General features: G+C 34.6%; 1 protein-coding gene across 6 annotated transcripts in view; it reads right to left on the bottom strand.

The window, feature by feature from the left end:
- The window catches only part of ZNF438 (zinc finger protein 438), a 99,904-nt gene that overhangs the window by 20,267 nt on the left and 55,031 nt on the right, over positions 1–24,606 (bottom strand). For all 6 annotated transcript variants that reach the window (XM_037510492.2, XM_037510495.2, XM_037510497.2 and 3 more), the window contains exon 3: positions 14,899–14,966. In XM_037510492.2, coding sequence (XP_037366389.1) covers positions 14,899–14,935 — 37 coding nt within the window. In that variant the 5' untranslated portion in view covers positions 14,936–14,966. The remainder of the gene's footprint in view (positions 1–14,898; positions 14,967–24,606) is intronic.

Below are 24,606 nucleotides of genomic sequence, written 5' to 3'. Positions count from 1 at the left end.
ACTGGGCTACAGCCCGCGTCCTGGACCTGAGGGCTTTGGAACTGAGACCCGGGGCACGAAATTCGGGGCGTGGGTTCTCCACGAAGGTGGGGCACAAGGCAGACACAGCACCACAAAGCCATTGAGGTTTACCCTACCATTCCTGCTCTGTTCCCTGTCCCACGGGGTGGGGGGAGGCGAAAAACAGCCCCCCCAAGGACAATAGGAGAGATCTCTGGCGCCACCAGGAAAAAAAAAGTCACCAACACCCATAGAACAGGGAAATTTCTTAAGACTGCTTGAAAAGGGCAGAAGGCTCCCGGAGGAGACAGTGGCCAGCTGGGAAGCTAGCCCACGCCAGGCCCCTTCCGACCAGCAGTCTGAGCCCACAGAGGGAACAGGCACCCATGGCCGTGGCAGACCGGGCGCGCAGAAGAGTGTGCCTGAGACCGGAAGCGCAGGGACTGAGTCCCGTGTCGCCATTTTACAACAGGGACATTTCTTCAGTAAAGACTGCCTGAAACCAGTAGAAAGCTCCCTCAGAAGCCAGAGATGGCTCCTGGAGGAACCAGAGGGGAGCGGAGAAGTTCACCCAAGATGCCGGCCAGTCCGAGCAACACAGTGTCCCAATGCATACGGCAAATTAGAAAACAGACAGTACGGAGTAGAAGAACCACACGCAACCTAACAGCTCCTCAGGAAAAAAGCACACCACAAAAAGAAAACCACCCTCCAGATTACGACAGTAACTTGGAAGAACTTCTGAGACTTCCAGAAAGAGAATTTAAAATTGCTGTGATTAAAAAACTGACAGAAGTCATAAAGGAAAACAATGATATGAGAAAAATAATCAATGATCAGAAGAATGAAATTGAGTCCGTAAAGAGGGAAGCAAAAGAAACGCAGGAGATCAAAGAATTAATGGAGGAACCAAAGAACTCTGGGAAAAGCAATGAAAGCAGAATAGATGAAATGGAAGAACGAATAAGTACTCTTGAAGACACAGAAATAAAAAGAACCAAAACAGAAAAGGAAAGAGAAGTACGAAGGAAAAAGAACGAAGAAAGACTTCGGGAACTATCTGACTCCATGAGGAAAGGAAATATAAGAGTTATAGGAATTCCAGAAGGAAAGGAGAGAGATGTAGGAACAGAGAAAATATTCCAGGAGATAATTGAAGAGAACTTCCCAAATGTGAAGAAGGAGCTGAAAATTGATATACAAGAAGCAAGAAGAACACCAAACTTCCACGACAAAAGGAAAAATACAGCAAGACACATAATAGTAAAGCTCCCAAGAATCCAGGACAAGGAAAAAATAATGAAGCTGGCAAGAGGGAAGAAACAGATAACATTCAAAGGAAAACCAATCAGGCTGGCATCGGACTTCTCCGAAGAAACACTACGGGCAAGGAGAGAGTGGAGGGACATAGTCAACAGACTCCAAGAAAACAGATGCCAACCAAGAAAACTCTATCCCGCAAAGCTCTCCTTCCTCTATGAAGAAAGAATAAGGACCTTCCCAGACAAACAGAAACTCTGGAATTTCATTACGACTAAACCCCCACTCCAAAAATACTACAAGGAATCCTAAAGCCAGAACCTCAGAGGGACGAATAACAACGAAAGAAGACCAAAAAAAAAAAAAGTTATTAAAAGAATAAATAAATAAAATCAAAGGAAAGACAAACACAATGGCAAATACAGATGCTAACATATCAATATTAACTCTAAATGTAAATGGACTAAACTCTTCAATAAAAAGACACAGAGTTGCAGCCTGGATTAAGAAACAAAACCCAACCTTTTGCTGTCTCCAGGAAACACATTTAGCTACAAAAGATAAAAATAGGCTCAAAGTTAAAGGATGGAAAACAATCCTACAAGCAAATGGACCAAAAAAGAAAGCAGGAACAGCTATACTTACATCAGATAAAACAGACTTCAAACTCAAAAAAATAAAAAGAGACCCCAATGGTCATTACATTATGATCAAGGGGACAATACTTCAAGAAGAAATAACACTCATTAACATATACTCACCAAACGAAGGAGCACCAAAATATATCAGACAACTGTTGTCCTCTCTGAAAACAGACATCAGAGAAAACACATACATAGTGGGAGACTTCAACACACCACTATCAACAATGGATAGATCAACAAGACAAAAAATAAGTAAAGAAACTAAAGCTCTAAATAAGGACCTAGAGCATTTGGGCTTAACAGACATCTATAGAACACTAAACCCCAAAAAACGGAGTACACATTTTTCTCAAGTGCACACGGATCATTCTCCAGGATCGATCACATACTGGGGCACAAGACAAACATCAACAGATACACAAAGATTGAAATCATACCAACCATCTTTTCTGACCATGAAGGCATCAAACTAGAAATAACCATAATGGAAGGCAAGGAACTTTCCTACCTCATGGAGATTAAAAACACACTACTGGAAGACCACTGGACTAATGAGGAGATCAAAGAAGAAATTAAAAAATTCTTTGAATTGAATGACAAGGAGGACACCAATATCCTAAATGTATGGGATGCAGCAAAAGCAGTAATAAGAGGAAAATATATAGCAATAGAAGCTCACATCAAGAAACAAGAAAGAACTCAAAGAAACAACCTAATCTCAAAGCTCAAAGATCTAGAAAAAGAACAACAAAAAACCCCAAAACCAGTAGAAGAAAAGAAATAATAAAAACCAAAGCAGAAATAAATGAAATTGAAACTAAAAATACAATCCAAAAGATCAATGAAACCAAGAGCTGGTTCTTTGAAAAAATCAATAAATAGACAAACCCCTAGCCAGGCTCACAAAGGAAAAAAGGGAGAAAGCACAAATAAACAGGATCACAAATGAAAGAGGGGAAATCACAACAGACACAGTAGAAATCAAAAGAATAATCAGTAACTACTATGAACAGTTATATGGAAAAAAGTTCAACAATCTAGAGGAGATGGACAAATTCCTACAACTCTACAATCACCCAAAGCTAGATAAAGAAGAAATAGAACACCTAAACAGACCGATTACAAGCAGCGAAATTGAAATGGTAATCAAAAACCTCCCCAAAAACAAAAGCCCAGGACCTGATGGATTTACAAATGAATTCTACCAAACATTCAGAGACGAATTAGTGCCTATCCTTCACAAACTCTTCCAAAAAATTGAGAAGGAGGGACAATACCAAACACGTTCTATGAAGCAACATTACACTAATACCAAACCCGAACAAGGACAACAACAAAAAAGGAAAACTACAGGCCATCTCCCTAATGAACACTGATGCAAAAATCCTCAATAAATTTTAGCTATCAGAATCCAACAATGTATCCATAAGATAATTCACCACGACCAAGTAGGATTCATTCCAGGGACACAAGGATGGTTTAACATCCGAAAATCAATCAACATTATCCAACACATCAACAAAAAGAAATATAAAAACCATATGATGATATCAATAGATGCTGAGAAGCTTTCGACAAAGTGCAACACCCATTCATGATAAAAAGCCCTTGAAATTCTTGGATACAAGGAAATACTCAACATCATAAGGCCATCTATGACAAGCCAACAGCCAGTATCATTCTCAATGTGAAAAGTGAAAGCAATTCCATTAGATCTGGAACAAGACAAGGATGTCCACTCTCACCACTGCTTTTCAATTATACTGGAAGTCCTAGCCAGAGCAATAAGACAAGAGAAAGACATACAAGGAATCCAAATAGGAAAGAAGAAGTCAAACTATCACTATTTGCAGATGATATGATAATATATGTAGAGAACCCCAAAACTCCACAGAAAAACTAAATCAACTAATCATCAGTTCAGTAAAGTGGCAGGATACAAAATCAACACGCAAAGTCAGTAGCCTTCCTATACACAAACAATAAATCTGAAGAAGAAGAAATAAAAAAAAACATCCCTTTTATTATTGAAACAAAAAAATCAATATTTTGGGATAATCTAACAAAAGAGGTAAAAGACCTATACAAAGAAAACTATAAAACACTGTTAAAAGAAATACAAGAAGAAAGAATGGAAAGACATCCCCGCTCATGGATTGGAAAATAAACATTATTAACATGGCCATCCTTGCAAAAGCATATACAGATTCAATGCTATTCCAATCAAAATTTTAATGTCATTCTTCAAAGAAATAGAAAATTATTGATGAAATTCATATGGAACACAAAAAACCCCGAATAGCCAAAGCTCTCCTGAAAAAAAAGAAGGGAATGGAGGCATCACACTCCCAGACTTCAAACTATACTACAAAGCCATAATCATCAAAACTGCATGGTATTGGAACAAGGACAGACATACAGACCAATGGAATCGAATAGAAAATCCAGAAATAAACCCACAGATTTATGGTCAACTAATATTTGACAAAGGAGCAAAGACTATGCATTGGAGCAAAGAAAGTTTGTTCAATAAATGGTGCTGGGAAAACTGGGTCGCTACATGCAAAAGAATGAAGCTTGACCACTACCTCACACCATACATAAAAATCAACTCAAAATGGATTAAAGAACTAGACATAAGACCTGAAACCATAAAATATATAGAAGAAATATAGGTGAAACACTATGTGATTTGCACATCAAAGACATCTTTACAGACACATCACCCAAAGCAGTGACAGTGAAGGCAAAGATAAACAGCTGGGACTACATCAAATTAAAGAGCTTCTGCACAGCAAAAGAGACAATAACAAAAACAAAGAGAAACCCCACCAACTGGGAGAACATTTTTGCACCCAACACTAATGATAAAGGACTGATCACAAAAATGTGCAAAGAGCTGATGAGACTCAACAACAACAAAGAAAATAACCCAGTCAAAAAATGGGCAGAAGAGCTAAAAAGAAACTTCTCTGAAGAGGAAATGCAAATGGCCAACAGGCATATGAAAAAATGTTCAACATCACTTGCAATCAGGGAAATGCAAATCAAAACTACCATGAGATACCATCTTACACCAGTGAGAATGGCACATATTAAAAAAACTAGCAACAACAAATGTTGGCGAGGGTGTGGAGAAAAAGGAACTCTTCTGCACTGTTGGTGGGAGTGCAAACTGGTCCAACCACTATGGAGAGCTGTGTGGAGATTTCTGGACCTACTAAACATAGAGCTTCCATATGATCCAGCAATTCCACTCCTAGGTATTTACCCAAAGGACACAGAAACATCAATTCCAAAGAACACCTGCACCCCTATGTTTATAGCAGCACTGTTTACAATAGCTAAGCTTTGGAAACAACCCAAATGCCCAAAAATAGATGACTGGATCAAGAAGATGTGGTACATATACACCATGGAATATTACTCAGCATTCAAAAAGATAAACTCATGCAATTTGCAGCAACATGGATGGCACTGGAAGGGATCATGCTCAGCGAAATAAGCCAAAAAGAAAAAGAAAAATACTGGATGGTCTCACTCATAGCAGGAATCTAGAAAACTTAAATAAGGGACCAGGAAAATGAATAACTATAAGAAAGTGAAAATCAGAATCAACAAAAAACTATGAAACAGAGACACTTTTTGGGGGGTGGGGGCGGGAGGGGAGGGATTGGGATCAGAAAGGGGGGGTTGCAATTGTATGGGGAATATAAAAATAAAATTTATTATCAAAAAAATAAAAAAAAGACTACATCTGAGGGGAGAAATCAAATACTGTACAAAAATGAACAACAATGTAAGAAAATTAAAAAATTCAATAAAAAATCTATTCTAAAAAAAAAAAAAAGGAAAAAAGAATTTTAGAAAAGTTGAATCCATCACCAAAAGCTTGAACATTCCCAATACTTGATGAATTTTTAGATGTGACTGGAGGTTATATTAACAAATATGATTTTTTAAATATTTTATACATGATGTATTGATATGTAGATGACTTGTGTAACTATGTGAATAAACATTTTTTTATTGATAAATGGCCAATGCATGATGTTACATCAATGGGTAAGAGGCCAAAACATTTAACAGAATACAAGAAGTACACTGACATGCTTCAATTTTCACACTACAACTAAACATTCAAGAAGTTACTTGACTTCTTTGAAGTCATCTGATGCTTTTTGGTGTAGTATAAAAGAAAAAATATCCACAAGAACTTGTAAAGGCTATTAAAATATTTCCTCCCTTTTTGCAGCTACCGTAATTACAGACAGATCCTCTTCAAACACTTCACCATAAACATACCACAACAGATTGAATGTAAGATCAGCTATGACACACCATTCAAATTAAATAAAGCCAAATTTTAAAGATGCTTGCAAAAAAACCCAAAGTCAGTGTCAATTTTCTCACTAATTTTTTAGTTTTGGAAAATATAGCTTATTATATTAGTATCATATTAATTATAAACCTATACTTATACCATTATTATATTAATATATTATGTCAATGAAACATGATGACCTGAGATAAGCAGCCTGGAGTCTTAGTAAAAACCTCTTGCTCAGTTCCTGGTATGAATCTTGCTTCATGTTAGACCATGTGCCGCCATGAGGCAGAATGGACCTGGGGAGTCCCATGACTACCAATCCTTTACTTGCTCCTTGGTATGCAACTATACAACTCACCTCTTGGTAGGTAGCCATGTCATATCTGACCATGTATAGCTGCCAAAGCAAACCTACCCAGAATCTTGTAGAAACTGAAAGTGTATATAAGCCCCTGACTTCCCACAAACAAAGCTCAGCCTTTGGATCAAATCTGCTGAGTCAGCACTGGTGCAATAAATCTGCTTCTTGTTAGCCCTGGTGTCTGTGTTTCCTTTGTGCCATATAACATTAATAATGAACTTATTACTTTAAAATGAATTCATATATGTTTCAGTTTGTAATCTTAGATATGGTAAATACAAAAAGATATAAATTACATAAACAAATGTTCTTTAGAGTACTTAATTTTTAAGAGTATAAAGGGGCTTTAAAATAAAAAGTTTGAGAACTGCTAACTAGAGGAAATCTAATGTCCCAGAGTCTTTTGAGAGTCTACGGTTTTTTGCTGTGTATATAAATGAGACTTAGGGGACACCATTGGATATGGTGAAGGATTATGAGTGCTTTAGTAGTGGGTGTGGTGTGGTAACATACATCTGAAGAGATGTGAAGGTATACCCATAAATCATACACAATGTACCTCAACAAAAATAATCCAATTAAAAAATATGGAACTGTCGTCTTTTTGTTGAAAAGTTTTTCTTTCCTTTACCTTTGTTTCATTGAGAGAATGTGGCAAATCCATGGGAAAGAGATTCAAAAATAAAGAGTTTAAAAGTAATTTATCCTAAAAAAATCAATTGTAATTAAAATATCACTAGTTGGAAATATTGGAATATAGATTAAATAATAAAGTGCATGACAAAACCTTACAGATATGTAATGCTCAGAAACTTATTTTACTTAATTTGAATTTGTAGTCATGGGATAGCTCATAAATCATATTCAAACTAATGCCACTTTTATTTTACCCCCATTTAAAGAAGTATCATCACAAGATTCTCTTGGAGGTATATAATCTTTTAACAGAGTGCTGCTTAAGAACTTTTGACAAAATGCATTCAAAATCACTTAAAATTATTTTTATCTAAGTAAAATAAGCCTAAATTGCTTTTTTAAATATAAGCTGGAGATTGGAATTTCTATAAATGTTTCTGATGCCAACTAAGAGAGAACAATGTGTTTCCCCTGTTAAAAGTATTACTAGATTTATGAATTTCTCTTCCTATTAGTATTAAACTATTACAAACATAGAACACCTAGCCTATATTTTTGGCTTGTATGATATCTTAAATATACATCAAACTTTTTTTGCTTTTATCCCTGCTCAACTCGTCACACCAACCATCTGCATAAATAAAGATGTAAGCATCTGTGATATGGCAAATGGTCTCAGGGGCAGATGTTTCTATCCTTGTGTTCATGTCACTGGGGCTGGATACATTATTTGAACAGATGTACACAATCTGAAAGTGTTGTGTCCCACAGTGAAATGTCTCCAACTGCTTTCTATCAAAGTACATAAATGCTATTTGCACCTGCATTTATGTTAATGATATAAAGGCAGCAGGGGTTCTGACAAAGTGAGATGTGATGCTATGAAATATATTTACATGGTTAATTGCAGTTTCTGAGAGACTCTGCTGCCAAATGACCATACTGACATTGATACATGCCCAAGCAGATTATCTGACTAGTAGCCTGCCTTTTAAGCAGTGAAATTATGGCTACCTCAAACAACAGAAGTGCTTAGATTGATTTGCCAGTAAGAATATTCCAACTTTTAGTATTTTATCCAAAATAGCAAAATAATTTTAAGTATAAGGTCTACCTGAAAGGTATTAGACCACCCAGGTCATTTCCATTTTGTTTTATAAGTAAATTACCATAGGTATGTATATGTTTTCCATTTGTATTTCTGTTAACAGCTTAACATACTCACAATCCACAGTGGTATTTTGCAGATGTTATTACATTGGAAAGTTCCAATTTCCTACATTAAGGAGTTAACCAAAACCAGCTTGAATATGTCAATTTGTACTTGATCTGCAACATAAAATGGTACCAAAAGTCCAAAAACAGCATTTATACCACTAGTTAAGACCAAAATGTTTCCATATGACTGTCACATATTTGGAAACATAATATTTTGGTAATACATAGGGAATGTTTCCCTCCCAATAATGAGGTCACAAAGCCATGTTAACCACAAAATGCAAAGCATCAAAGCATCCTTGCCACTGTGCATTATATGTGAGGGCTGAAGAGCCAAAGAATTTGCAATAGTAGTTGTTTTTGTAGTTTTATTGAGCTAAGAACTTGTGGTCACTTTCAAATAATATATTTATTACTTTATTAACTTGACATTTGTATCAACTTTGCACAGTCATTACATCTGACTGTTAACCACAATAACTTTTATTGTGCAAATTATCCTGAAATTTACAATGATCTTTGAAAGAATCTACAAGGTGTATTTATGTATAGATGGCCCTCATTATTCAGATTCAATATTTGTGAATCTTCTTTCTTTCTAAACTTTTTTCACAATGCACTTGCAGAAAGTGGTGGCATGTCTGTGGTCTTTGTGGACATAAGCAGGCAAAAAAATCGAGTTGCCTATTGTACATGTTCTCAGCAGCAAGTAGACGCCGTGCCCTCTTGTTTTCAACTCCCCTACTACAAACAAATGTCCTTTCTGTGGACTATTTAGTGCCATATTTTTTGTATTTTTCTCAGTTTTGTTGATGATTTTGTTGGCAAGCTGTCACGTGTTTGTAGTGTAAGAAGACTGTGAGGTACCTAATGGGAAAACTACGTGTATTAGACATATTTTGTTCAGACATATAGTGCAATGTCTGTGAGCTTAGTGTTAAGGAATCAACAATATATATTGAGTGATGGCTTTTAATCAGAAACACACAGAACTAGTTTCCCTATTGTTTGTAGATGAAAATGGTGTGATCAGAGACTCACAGGAACCTAACCCTGAATTTCTCTTAGTAGCAATGGTTCAGTATTTGCTAATTTGGTGTTCATGGTGAACCATAACTATTGTGAATGACAAGACCAACTTGTCTTATTTAACTGTTTCAGGGCAAGAATTATTATCTCCATTTGAACAATGAAGGAATTGAGGTCCATTGATTTGGCCAAGATTACACAGCCTAAAAAGGAGGGCAGAATAACCAGAGCTCAAATGTCCAGCTCTTAGCTTCACCATGCTGAAAGAAGAGGGGAGGAAGTGGAAGAGACTAGAATAAGGGTGAGAAGGAGAAGGAAAAATAGGGATGGAGCTTCAGAAACAACTTTAATATCTTGTTGGAATTAGTAAAAATGTACATAAGATAATAAACCATTTTTTAGGTTAAATCCTCATGAAAAGTAAGTTCCTGCTTGGATATAAACCCAGTTTTATTACTTGAAACTGAGTTGTAAGAGAGTAGAACTTATTTTTCATTTTTTCCCCTTTGCTCCTGCCTCTCCAAAGGCAATAAATATTTGTTAAATGAACACACAGGCCTTAGAACTCCAGCTTGGTGTTTCATCAAAAAACAAAGATTAAATTTTTTTCATAGCATCTAAGTAATATAATTTTGGAAAACATTTTAGAGTTTAAAGCATTTCAAACAAATTTTAATATGTATTTGAGGACCAACTACATCCCAGGGAGTTTTAAAGTCTGCCAAAGACAGAAAATTCATTAATGACTTATAAAGAACCTAACTGATAATGAGTCTAAAATAAATAAGATCACTTTTCTAAACTTAAAGGAAAAAAAAAGAATATTGAATAGCTACCCCAAGTGTTCCTTACTTAAGTTCTAAAATTTTATATTAACTAATACCCAAATGTTTATGTCCATAAGATATAAGCATATATTTTCATATGTATAAGACACAGGATATATTTTAGGCTATGCCATAATTATTTGAAAAGTATTTTATTGAATCTTTATCTTCTTTATCTGACAAGGAAACAAATTCATTTGCATTTTCAATCCTGTGGTGGTTTTGTCTTTCCTTCAACAAATTTAAAGTGGAAGTTACAAGAACTGTAATTGGTTTATGTTGCTTTCATACCTTTATTTTTCAAAAACAATTTATCACTTGCTACAATTTGTTCTTTTGCACCATCCTCACACTTTTTAGCTTATAATATCAAACAACAAAAAAATTATGGGAAAACCAAAAATCCTTATTCCTAAGCTCTGAAAACAGTAAGATAAAAATTATAACAAAATAAGCCAAAGCAAGCAAATTTCTGGAAGTTATAAGTAATATTTCACATAGAAAGGAACAATGATACCACTAAATTATAATGGAAAACTTTTAATTTGGTATAAATTATAATTAGTGATATCACAAAGTTAAATCACTTTATCAAATTAGAAAACAATTTAAACAGAAGCACTAGAATTCCTAATCACTTTCCTCTAGTTCTTTCCTAGCTATAAACCCACATCTGTTGACACCTAAAATTTATTTGATTCACTGTTACACATGTGTGGTGGCCTACTGAAATGTCATCTTCTGTTGTGTTTCCTGACTATCCTCAAAACTTTTGTCTTAACCAACAAAAGTAAATCATACTCACTTCTACTAATGAATTTACCATTCTTAACTCTAGCTAGTTACATACAAACAAGAAACAAGTTTGCTATTCTAATTCTAAACGGACTTTGTGTTTCCTAAAAGACCAAACTCTATATGCTCTGTCATAGCACCTGACATAGTTCCTGGTGGTCAGTGAATCTCTCTTCACCATATGAGATTTTATTACAATATAGTATGTCATGCAGTGGATTTTTCTTAAATCTGAAAATTCTGCTGGGGCTGTTGTACCTGAATTTCATACATAAATGTCTAAAACTTAATACAAAGTAAAAATCAAAATCAACAAGCAACTATAAACCAGAGATACACTATGGGAGTGGCGGGAGAGGAGGGGAGAGGAAGGACTAGGGTCAAAATAAAGGAGGGTGCAATTGTATGGGGAAAATAACCAAAATGATAATGCATACATTCTGAAAAAATGAAAAATGATGTAATAATTACATAAGATAAAATAGTAATTAAAAAATGTTGAATTAAAATTCATTTTAAATGAAAAAAATAAATAAAATCTGTGTGTGTGCATTTAAAGTCTGAAATTCAAAAGAACAATAAATAGCTTATTAAATAAATCACTCAGCCTTTAATTAATAAATGACATGTACCCAGGAAACTTTCATAGATTATATTTGATGACAGAAATATAAACAGAATCATAATGTAGTTTTGTTTTTGTTTTTGTTTTTTTTATTTTGCTAATATTAGTAGCAATCCAGGACACATACAAAGCATTTGAACACATAAATGAATAAATTAATAAATAATGTGGCAATTTTTAGGCTTCATGCAATATACTAATCTGTTTTTCCTTACTGATATAATTTCCCATTATACAAACTCTAATTTTGGCCCACTTTGTTTTAACATAGCATTCAATATTCATATATGTAACTAAGCATTATATATTTGAGCAAAGAAAAAGGGAATAATACAAAAACAGATTCAAAGTATTCTTTATAAGTTTACAGTGTGACACAAGGGACAAATAGTGAGTTTTATATTTTGATAGATTTGGAATCCAATCTTGGCTTAGTCATTTAACTGGTTGGTGATCTTGATAAAGTAGCTAACGTCCCTGAACGTTTAAAATAAAGATGATCTAGGCCTCCCTGGTGGTGCAATGGGTTGAGCACGGCGCTGTGAAGCTATCTGCAGCCTCTGCAGGGCAGGCTCTATTCCCGGCCGGCAAGGGAGAAACCCACATGGCACGGCAGACCCCTCCTGTCTCACCCGCTGCTCTCCTCAGCAGTGTCTTCAGTCCATCTGCCTGTTCTGTTCCCTGCTCTGTCTCTGGTGAATTCTCTCACCCTCCCACACCTCTGACTGTACCCCAGTTCTTGTATAAATAAGTAAATCTTTAAAAAAAATAAAGATGATCTAACTTATTGTGAGGATTAAATACCCAAAGGTCATAAAGTTGTAGGTTAGAGTGACTATTATACTGAAAGCACTTGATTAATTGAGCTCTTTTAGCTATTTTATCTGTTTCCTTATCATATCAAATTCCAGGTTTGGGAGCTTAAGCATCTTTAGTTCCAGAAAAGAAATTACTAAAACTATTCACTCTCTAGCTAGACCTGAAGGGATTTTTTTTTTTTCTGGCCAAGTGAATGTAGTTAACTAAGCTTATGCAACAGTCTAGTAAAGCGACCATAAAAACAAAACAAAATAAACCTTGATGAGAAGCAAAATAGGTCAGAGATGTAGTGGTAACATGCTTCACATCCCCTTATCAACTCACTGCTTAGTTACTCACAAAGACCCATATTTTTTAGAGCTGGTAATGTCTAGTAATCCTGACTTTACTAATAAGGAAAAATAAGGAAACCAACACTTAAGAGCAAAATAACTTGTTTGAGATTCAACTACTGATTGGAGGTAGATCTGGGAAATGAGCTTCTCTGACATTTGATTCAATACTGTTCCTAAGCAGTCATGCCTCTCCTTGATTGTTAAGATGAAGCAGCTATCAGGTAGGATAATGAATTTCTAAACTCTTTTTTTTTTTAAAGATTTTATTCATTTATTCATACAAGCACCGGGTACAGTTAGAAGCATGGGAGGGTGAGAGAATTCACCAGAACCAGAGCGGGGAACAGAACAGGCAGACCAACGAAATACACTGCTGAGGGGAGCAGTGGGCATTGCAGAAGTCTGTAGCGCCATGTGGGACCCTCGCCGGTGGCCGGGGATCAAACCGGCACTGCAGAGGCTGAGGGCAGCTTCTCAGACCAGCGCTCAACCGCTGCGCCACCAGGGGAGGCCCGAATTTCAAAACTCTTTATCAGGCATCTACTAGTGCAAAAATTTTCTGAAGGATATATACCAGAAAATGATCACGGGAAATGCTCACACTTTTTATTTCCTGTTAGTGTTTACTTTCATCTCTCTCATTCCCATCTCCTTTCTTGCCTGAGAGTTCAAAGCTGGATCTTGTGGGAGGCTCAAAGATTTTTTACTCTTCCTTTGGCCAAATGTCTGGATGAGAAGCAAGTCAAGGGCTCTAGTCCATGTTTACTTCCCATGGTCCCCTTGGCTCATGCTTCACCTTCTAAGGTCAGTAGGCAACCAAAGTAGAAGGCACAACCAATGCTTGTTTCATAGTACCAGTCTCCACAGACAAAGCCCACATAATAATAGCAACCAGTAAGAGCAATCGCCACAATCATCTTATATGTGCCTACTATGCAATTATTGGGTTGTCGGAAAAGTCATGATGCATTTTTTCTGTTTTTCAAAGAAAAACATATGTCATGACTTTTCTGTAACCCAACAGAAATATACTGGGTGATTTGCAAATACCTCCTTTAATTTCCACATAACCTATAGGATAGGCTTACTATTTTCATTTTATATTTTACAGATGAGAAACCTAACTCAAGTGATATGACTTAAAGTTTGCAAAACTCAGTGGTGGAATTGAGTTTCAACCCCAGATTCCATCCACTTAACAGTTATGACTTTCTGTTTGGTAGAGATCAAAGAATACTTGCTCCAGTTAAGGGTTCTTTATAGCACATTCCCTCCATTCACTAAAAATTATACCCTCCACTATGCCAGCCCAAATTTGAATCATTAAATAAGTCGGTTTTCTCACACACACCAAATCTTTTTGTAGAAGAGAATGTTGGACAGGAGGAAGAATGGAATTCTTCTTAAAGGTTAGAGTTCACCTCTTAGAGAGGAAAATTCAATTATTTTTTCTTTCTCTCTATCTGTAAACTGCTCTTCTGAAAGCTCTAGGAGCTCCTGTTAAAAAATCATGATTTTCTTTTTTACAAATCATATAGCAGGGAACTAATTTTTCTTATGTTGCTTTTCAAATGAATATGGGAAGGAACATGTGAAAGAAATGTTATGAGCAAATACCCTTTCCTACTTATATGTGGTATGTGTGAATGAATATAAATATGTGTCTATATTCTTTTTACTAAAGCACATGTAATTGATTCCCTAAAATCAGTACTCTGTAATTCCATTAGCCATCTATTAATACCAGATACTATGCTGCACTGAGTGAGTTTTGTGTGGATTGAGATGGTCCTGCCTTCAAGCAGTTCTCAGTAAAGGAGAGATGTCTTTACAGCCTTACAGGCACTCATACTCATATATACTAAATAATTTAACAAAGCAATCAACTTTCATATATAATTATAGTCTCTATTCTTAGTTGTAGATAATGAGTCACTTTGAGGACAGTGATATTAAGATATCAAATAAAACAACATATAACATACACGTAACTATCTTCCTCAGCATGGCTTATCTTACCTTGATCTTTTGGTGGTACTGATAAAGAATTCTGCATTATGTTGTATTTGACTTGAATAGTAACTTTCCTAAAAATAACCAAGCACAAATAATAATTAGAAAATAATTGAGAGGCCATGTTAATAAATACTTAAAACACAAGCTTTTAAAAAGTCTTTCAATTTATAACCATACAGGTAATAAGACATGGACTGAACTATTAAAAAACTGATGTTTTTATTTTCTTTTCATTTTTATACAGATTGAATTTTACTGAATCGGCTGTTGTGAGCTTGGAGAGTAAAGTATGACTCATGGAGAGAGGGATTTATTTGCTCTCATAGAATCAAGGAAAAGTGCAATAAAGCAAAGCTTCCTTAAAAATGCCCTACCTGAAAATTGTTTTATGTACTTTGTTTAAGAAAAAAATAACTAAAATGTTGAACAATATATGAAAAGGTAATATAGTTACAATATAAACGTTTGATGAAATATAATTCAGTCATTACAATGCAATTATGCAGCTTATACAGGTACATGGAAAATGCTGATGATATAACAAACACATTGGACGAACATAGTAAATGGTATACACACTAAGATTTTAAGTATATAAAACACACAACAGGAAATATGTTAAAATGTATATTGGCATTGTCTTTGGTGATGGAATTACAGGTCTTTCCTTCCAAATAGGAAGCTATTTTCCTTATTTTCCAAATTGTCTATAGTACAGGGTCTCATATTAAAAATCTATTTGAATGCAAAAATAAGACAAGCCCTTGAAAACATTAAGGTAAATATTTTTACAAGCCTTCAAACACCAAAACAAAAACCATTAAATAAAGATGGATGAATTTAAAAATTTTAATGTTTTTTAATAGAAAACTATGCTAAATTAAAAGGCAAAACTTATTCCAAAGTAAAATTGATTAACAAAGATCACATTTTTCCTTCTGCCTGAAACAACCAAAACATAAACAAAATATGAAATATTTCTTTAATATTTTTAACTGAGGTATAACTGACATAACCATATTAATTTTAGATGTACAACATAATGGTTTGATATTTATCCATATTATAAAATGATCACCACAATAAATCTAGTTATCGTATCACAGATTTTTTTCTTGTGATAAGAATCTTAGCAACTTTCAAATAAGTAATATAGTATTATTAACTATAGTTACCATATTGTACATTACATCCTCATTACTTACTTAGTCCATAACTTTGTACTTTGATCCACTTGATCCAATACATTTTGCCCAATCTCTGTCTCTGGCAACTAACAATCTGTTCTCTATCTCTGTATTCTTTTTTGTTTTTTAGTTTCCACAAAAAGGTGAGATCATAAGGTATTTGTTTTTCTGTCTGATTTAATTCAGCATAATGCTCTCAAGGCCATTAAAGTTGTTGCAAGTGGAAAGATTTCCCTCTTTTTATGACTGAATAATATTCCATTGTAGATATACACAGACATACCTCATTTTATTACATTTCACTTTACTACCCTTCACAGATACTGCTTTTTATTTTATTTTATTTTTTAAAATATTTATTTATTTATTTATACAAGCACTGGGTACAGTCAGAAGCACGGGAGGGTGAGAGAATTCACCAGAGCCAGAGCGGGGAACAGAACAGGCAGACTGACGAAATACGCTGCTGAGGGGAGCAGCGGGCGCTGCAGGAGAGGTCTGTGTGCCATGTGGGACCCTCGCTGGAGGCCTGGCCGGGGATCAAACTGGCACTGCAGAGGCTGCAGGCAGCTTCGCAGCCCACCGCTTAACCGCTGCACCACCAGGGGAGGCCCTGCTTTTTATTTTTAAACAAAGTTTTAAAAAATTTTATCAAAAACTTTTTTTAACAAATTGGCTCCAACCCTGCATGCAGCCAAGTCTACGGCACTAGACTTGGCTGGACTTCTACAGCATGTACTGGTTTTGTGTCTGTGTCACATTGTGGTAATTCTGGAAATATTTCAAACTTTTTAAAATTATGATTACATCCATCACACTGATCTGTGATCAGTGCTTTTGATGTTACTACTGTTACTGTTCTGGGGTGCCATGAACTGTGCACATATAAGATGATAAATTTAACTGACAGATGCTTTGGTTACTGACTGCTCCACTGATCTTTTGTTCCCCCATCTCTCTTCCATGCTCAGGCCTTCCTATTTCCTGAGACATAACAATATTGAAATTAGGTCAGTTAGTATTTACCAATGGCCCTTAAATTTTCAAATGAAAGGAAGAGTCAAATATCTCTCGCTGTTATCAAAGCATTTTAGTAACAAGTTTATTCATTTAAATAAAATAGACAATTTCCTTGAAAGATACCAACTTACTCAGAGCTTATTCAAGAAGCATCTGTTTTATCCATAATTTTGCCTCCTTCATGTCTTATTTTTATTTGGGGTTATTCTCTTCTTTTCTTTGTGAATCTAGCTAAGGACTTCTCAATTTTGTTAATCCTGTCAAAGAAATAGCTGTGGTTTCACTGATCTTTTGAACTCTATTTTTGGTTTTGATTTCATTTACTTCTGCACTAATTTTTATTATTTCCTTCCTTCTACTGATTTTTGGTTTCATTTGTTCTTCTTTTCCCAGTTACTTCAGGTATAAGGTTATACCAAGGTTACAATGCCTAAGATAGTCCTTCTTGTGCTATTATCAACTTGTTGTCATTTAGCTATAGAGATTCTGTCCTTTTGTTCCTCCCCTTTATTATTCTGTTGTCTCACATTGTTTATACTTTAGATTCTGTATTCCTATTATCACTTTGTTGTTTTGTTTTTTCTTGTAGAAGAACGCCTTTCAACATTTCTTGTAGAGTAGGTCTGGTTAAAACTACTATGGTATTAAGAGTGCAACTCAGAAGTTGGCTAAACAGGTTACCTTTGTAGGTCTGTACATTTCTTCATGATGGCCATCTCTCCCAGTCTTGCTATGCAATTCCTACTCAATTCTTTTGTGATATCTACTTGCCCCAATCAAGAAAATTTTATTGATCTACCTATCTACCTATTATCTTCCAACACACTTTGGTTCAATCTTACCATGGCACCTCTTCAAAATGTCCATTTACTCCTTAAATTTGTTTGTTTCTTGATGGCAAGTAAAATTAATATTTATATTTCCAGAACACAGAGAGGTGACTGGTATATTACAAGGTTTAATAAATGTCTATCGCGTGAAAGTAAATAACAATGCAAACACAATAGTGTTAGAAATTATTTGGCAACATTTGCCCTGTTCCATCCAATGCTTTTCATATCATTTAAACCTTTTAGTTTTCAACAGATAAGCTTCTAAAATTTGGTAAGTATTTTTATGAATAGTGATTTTAAAATCTGAAGCAATGTCTTATTCATTCTACCTTTACTATATTTTTCCAAATTTAAAGTGACAGAACAAAATAACTTAATTTTTCAGTAATAAATTCTCCTTGATCTGTATAGTTTGTTGGTTGTGTTTTTGGTAGACTGAACCACTTCTAAAATAAATTGAAAATTGTCTTATGTAAATGTGAAAAATGCACTAGGTTCTTCAGTTTCTTTAGCGCTTTTGGGGATTTTTAGTTATATTAACAACCTTTTAAGTTTCATCACTTATAGATAACAAATCCTAGGAAATAATGACTCCAAAATTATCTATAAACAGTATGTTGACAATGTTGTTTTCCTGTTAAAAGGCCTCTGTGCATTTTTAGTCATGTATAAAAAGACCTACGTTTTAACAAATAGGCTTTCTTCCATTTCTTATTTAGGAAATGAAAAGGTATAAATATATGCAAAATATTTTCCTCTTTCTGCATCAAACAGAACATTCTTGGAATTTCCAGCCTGACTTCTCAATGCTAAAAGTACAAAGTTGTTCAGGCCATGAGGTTAGCATCATGAAGAAAATGAAAGCATTCAATAAGAATTGCATCACTTGGTAATATATATATATATATATATATATATGTTTCTAATGTTTCTAATCTTTTATGACAATCAGCAGCTAAATAAATACCATAAAATAAAGATGTTATCATTTACACTTCCTTAGTATTACACAAACTGTAAAACTGTTCATTATTCTGTTCCCTTCAATCAGTGTGGTTAGCAGTGTTTCAATCAGCTTGGATTAATTCACTATGAACTGATGACAATTTGACTTTTATTGCTCTTCTCTTATCTATATTCAGTGACAACATCATCTTTACACTAAAGCAGGTTTAAAGAAAATTGTTATCATTTTAAGATAAGTTTGACTTCCCAACACTCTTCTATCTTACATCTCACCTTCTACCAACCACCACTTAGTTTAGGTTACATAGCCACAATGAATGTATTTTCAAAAAAAATTCTGTATCTGTCAACTGGCCTCTTCCGTTCTAATCCCTCACAACATTGCTAGTACAGCCCATTTCACTCATGCCTCTGCTCCTGTCTTTAACTTTTTCCTTCTTTACAGTTCCTGTATTAAATTTAAATATCATCAATTAGCTTACAGTAACTGTTCAACTAAAAGAAGCCACTTCGCTAGTCTATTTCGTGTTAACTTTATCCATACTTCATACGTTTTCACATTCTTGTGTGTATGTGAATTGCTGCTCAAGTGCTGTGGCACTTGAGCTACAGACTTACCTTTTAGGTATCACCTATTTTCTTTTTAAATTCCCTGCCACCAACAATCTTAGTTTAACACTTAGGTTGTCATAAAACAGCTATCTCCAATACAGAAAAATATTTTTCATTCTCTCATTTTATACTCCAAATTCCTCTTCTTTGAAGAAATAATGCTTTAGCACGATCATAAGCATTCTTTCAGAGACAATTTTTGTGTACAGATAAGCTAATGACGCAGAGTAAAAATATGCTCTTTGTTTCCTTGTCCCTCCCCAAATTAGAGCAGATTACACACACTACTCTTTTGTTCATCTAATACATTGTTAAGAGTAATTACGCGCAGTGTTTTTTTTTTTTTTTTTTTTTCAAGACTGCAGAGACTTTCATTGCATGGAACTGCACACAAAATAGTCATAGTAACCAGTTGCCTGCTGATCAAATTAGATTGTTCTCAGCCTTTGTTCTTACAAAGTTGCACTGTGCATTCTTTTTTTAAAAAAAGATTTATTTATTTATGCATTCAAGAGCTGGGGTACAGGTCAGAGATGTGGGGGATGGGAGGTTTCACCAGAGACAGAGCCGGGAACAGAACAGGCAGATCGACAGAAGTACACTGCTGAGGGGAGCAGCGGGCAAGTCAGGAGAGGTCTGCTGCGCTATGTGGGTTGCTCCCTGGCCGGCTGCCGATCGAACTCGTGCTGCAGAGGCTGCAAATTGCTTCATAGTGTGGTGCTTAACCCCTTGCACCACCAAGGAGGCCCACACTGTGCATTCTTATACATAAATCTTTGCTAACATGTTTAAGTCTGTCTGTAGAATGTATTCACTATAGGGAATTTCTAGGTAAATTTTAAATTTTTATGGATATTTCCAAATTATAATTTTAAAAAGTTGTACTGATTTATCCAACACTGCATCAAAACCACTATCTGTGAAATATTCCACAGAACTCTTTCAGACATCTATATATAAAATCTTCAAAGATTCCAACACACCTAGAAATTTTTCTCAACTCTAAACACATAAACACTGCTTTCTGTTGTAATATATAAACCCTGACAATAAAATGAAAACCAAGTTTCACATTTCAAGAACTTAGAAGGGTGATTGTTTATTGGAAGTCCCTGACAGACTAGAAAGAGGAAACAGTTAGCTGTAAGAGATAGTGGTGCTGCCCAACACTACGCAAAGGAAGTGGGCATGTGTATCATGGAACATGACCCATTACTTGGTGTCAGCACATCCTTGATATGAAAATGAAAAGACAAAGTGATTTCCAAATTGAAAAAGACAAACCAAATAGGAATAAAAAAAGTCTTACATATTTGAAAAACCAATTTTTAAAAAATGTTTTTCTTTTGAAGACATTTTAGAAGTACAAGTGTAGTTTAAAAGATAATCTTACAGTATAAAAATGGTGCTCTTTTAATATGAAATAATGTCTTGTGTGAAGTGCTGCCAGCTGAGAACCAGGTGAACCCAATTAACCTAATTTTCACTTGTCTGTACTAAGTGGTTTGTTTTAGATGTATACTACTCCCTAAATCCTTTAGGTACAACATTGAAAAACCATAAACAGGCTACAAAGGTCATGACATTAATTTTCCTGTCATTCTCATGCTTTAAATAGGCATCAAAAAACTTAAAAATCTTGTCCTCTGGGAAGGAAGGCAAATCTGAAACTAATTAAGGTAGTTATTATTGTAATACTATTAATTTAAACACTATGACCCTAGCTGAATTTATTTTGGTACCTCTTGCTAATGAATGCAATTACTCAAATAGGATTATAGCATCCTCTTAAAGCACAAAATGATTCACTAGAGGACTAGTAGATAAAGTAACTACTCCAAAAACTGAATTTTCACTCACCTGAAACTTAGCTAAAAGGTTTAATAAGCATACATGGACTCTTCTTTGAAGAAAATGCTCTATCTAGTGCAAAGCTATATTTAAGGTGTAAAAATTTCGTAAGGGTAAAATACTGAACCAGGAATCATATTGTCTTGGTTATCAGCCTACTTATGGATAATTTTTACTTGTTTTCTGTTGTTTAATATTCTATTGTGTCATTTGTGGATTGTTCATAACTATTATTATTTAACCTAAATAAAAATACATGGGGAAATATTTCAGTAGCTATTTTTTTCCTGCTTAAATTTTCAAGACTCAAACTTTAGGTGACTGGAGGACAAGATGGTCTCACAACAATATCTAAGCTTAATGATTTTCTGGGAGAGCAGGTTTCTACCTCCTTACACCTGAGTTCCAAGTGGGAGAGGAAGCTGCCTGACTTGGCATATGGGAAGTATACACTGTTTATACCATCTAGGATCTTGAAACCACACATGCTGTTGATCGTGTTTTAATTCTTAAAATTGGTGGAGAAGAGACGATGGCTGAGGACAGTGAATGGTGAGTTTGGGTAGTGGGAAGGAAAATTAGGCAAGTAGAGAGGCTATCAATATTAGAGCAGAACTAAAGAGCACTGAGGGGGGGAGGGGGGCTCAAAACTAAGAAAAAGGAAGTGGGGGGGGGAAGGAATAATGGCAACATTATTTTAAAGGAAGAAATAGCATATGAAAAAAGAAAAAAAATCCAGTTTCTTTAAGTGAAGATAAAAAATCATTTAAGAACTAGTTGTTCAGTATCCCATTGCAGTTAAGAGAAGGTACTTATCAGATTTTCTGTGCATTACTGTTAGTCTTGATGGTAAGTAACTATTGACTGATGGTTAAAAGGTCTTGTTGCTAATTTACTGCAATAGTTTATTAAAATTTAAGTTGAGATAAAATTAAATAACTTAAGAGTATATTTTATTTCTCAAAATTTGAAAGTTAATCTTAAAAAAGTTCCAATTGTCTCTCTTTGTTTTAAGGTGCTAATTGACTATGTGGCAGTATCACATAGGAAACAGAAAAACAGAAGTCAAGAGAGGACCATTCCTAACAGGGATTTCTGCAACGGTTTATGTGTCTATTTAGGGATTCCAATTATAAGGATATGATTAGCAGTGTTTTCTGATCCTCTGTTTTAATGTATTTGACCATGTTTCCACAGTATATTTCTTCATGCTTTATAGGTTTAAATCTCTTTGCTTCATGCTCCAAATGTGTATATTTTCACATTAGCTGATAGAGCAATTGTTCAAGCTGATGCATGATGGTGCTGTGAGGGAGTAAAAGTCCAAAAGTCCACTGTGAGGGAGTAATCATCTATCTATGCAACAGTGGTTTTATAATTATTTGAATGTTTTATTACATTTTGCTCTTATTTCAGAAAAATGATTGGTGCTCAGAAGATTAAAAGTAATTGTAATATGAAACCAGAGTATAAACAAAATTAAAATTAGACACATAGTCCCACAGCAAAAGAAAAAATTTCTGCGCATCATACAAGAGAATTAAGAGAGTGAAAAGGTAACCTAGAGCATGGGAGAAATTACTTGCAATCATTTATCTGATAAGTAGTCAATTTCAGAATATATAAAGAAATCCAATAACAATAAACCAAAAGACTTGATTATAAAAATGAACAGAGGAAAGGACATGTGAACAGACATTTCTCCAAAGATAATACATGAACAGTTAACAAGCATATAAAACATGTTCAATATCACTTATTAGGGCACTGCAAATCAAAACCCAAATGACCTATTACCTTATACACATCAAAACACATAAAACATGTTAAAAAATATAAAATAGTAAGCTCATATGTAATTACATAACCACCTATTTTCATATTAAAAATAATAGAGAACCTTTCTAAAAGAGAAAAAAAAAAAACCTAACACTCCATTTTAAAAAGTTATGTTCAGGAAGGACAAATATTTTGATTTTTCAACGAGTAAAATATATTTAACAGTGGCTTTTTTTTTTGCGCTCTGTATTTTGTCAAAAATTCACAATGGTTATTTCATTCTATCAATAAATGGCAAATGGTTAATGTGCCAATATCAACAAGAGGAACATTAGATGTAATTTCTTGAAGTCTTGTTTGAATACTTTTGCTAAACTCACAACCGAGTAACCGATATTTAGTTAAGGATGAATTTTCAAAATCAGCACAAAACTAAAACAAAACACACCATTTTCAATGAAACAATACTCTCTTGACTTCCCTCGTGAGTTAGGTCCCCTTAATCCATGTTTCCAGTCACAGTTTAATTTTCCTTTCCCAACACTGATCATACTTAACATTACTTTAATGACTTTTCCCGATAGGCTCAAAACTACTCATAATTCTACTGAAAACCCTAGGGTCCAAGTTTCTCTTGTTTCCATTAGTCTCAGGGCTTTGGAGATGAGAAGTTCTTTAAAAATATTAGAGATATACTTTGAATGATAACCTACACAAAAGGAGTTGCAAGATTTATAGATACTCAAAGGCAAAAGAGATCTGAAATAAAGAGTATGATGACACCAACCAAACAAAAGAGATGCACATCACAGTTAAAATTAGCATAAGAATGGAAGAAAAGGTTATTTGCCCAAACGGTTGCTGTAACAAAATCAAAGCTGATGTGCTCATCACATCTGTGTCAAATGCCTCCAGTTTTGTCAGTCTTATAAATATTAGTCTCTGAGTCACAAAGCCAGTCTTGGAAAATAAAATGCCCACAAATAACTTCTGAGAATATAATACCATACTCTTAAGACATTGATAAATTCATCTTATTATCAGATTGCTTAAGAAACCATTTTATTTCAAGAATCTTTTAGAAAGAATTATGGGATGGCAAATACCATACACAGGAGGACTTTTGCTTTGACAATTCTGAGAAGAATCCAAATCTTAACACTCTTATAAGATACGTATGCTTTTCCCATGTCTATATTTATGAAAACTTTTTTCTGTAAAAGGCTAGATAATACATATTTTCAGTTTTGTGGGCCCTACAGTCTCTGCTGTTGTAGCATGAAAACAGCCATAAACAATAAAAATGTACATATGTGGCTGTGTTCCAATGAAACTTTTTTAAATTTATGGAATTTTACATAACTTTCCTGTGTCACAAAATAGTATCTTTTTTTAAATTTTTTCCCAATAATTTAGAAGTGTAAAAATTATTCTTAGCTTGCAGGTAAAGCAAAAATACGCCA

This window comes from Talpa occidentalis, unplaced genomic scaffold (genome assembly GCF_014898055.3).
Source record: "Talpa occidentalis isolate TD23 unplaced genomic scaffold, MPIMG_talOcc4v2.1 talOcc4.14, whole genome shotgun sequence".
Lineage (NCBI taxonomy): Eukaryota > Metazoa > Chordata > Mammalia > Eulipotyphla > Talpidae > Talpa > Talpa occidentalis.
The sequence above is the reverse complement of the archived record's forward strand: the minus strand, read 5'-3'. Positions and strand labels throughout refer to the sequence as shown.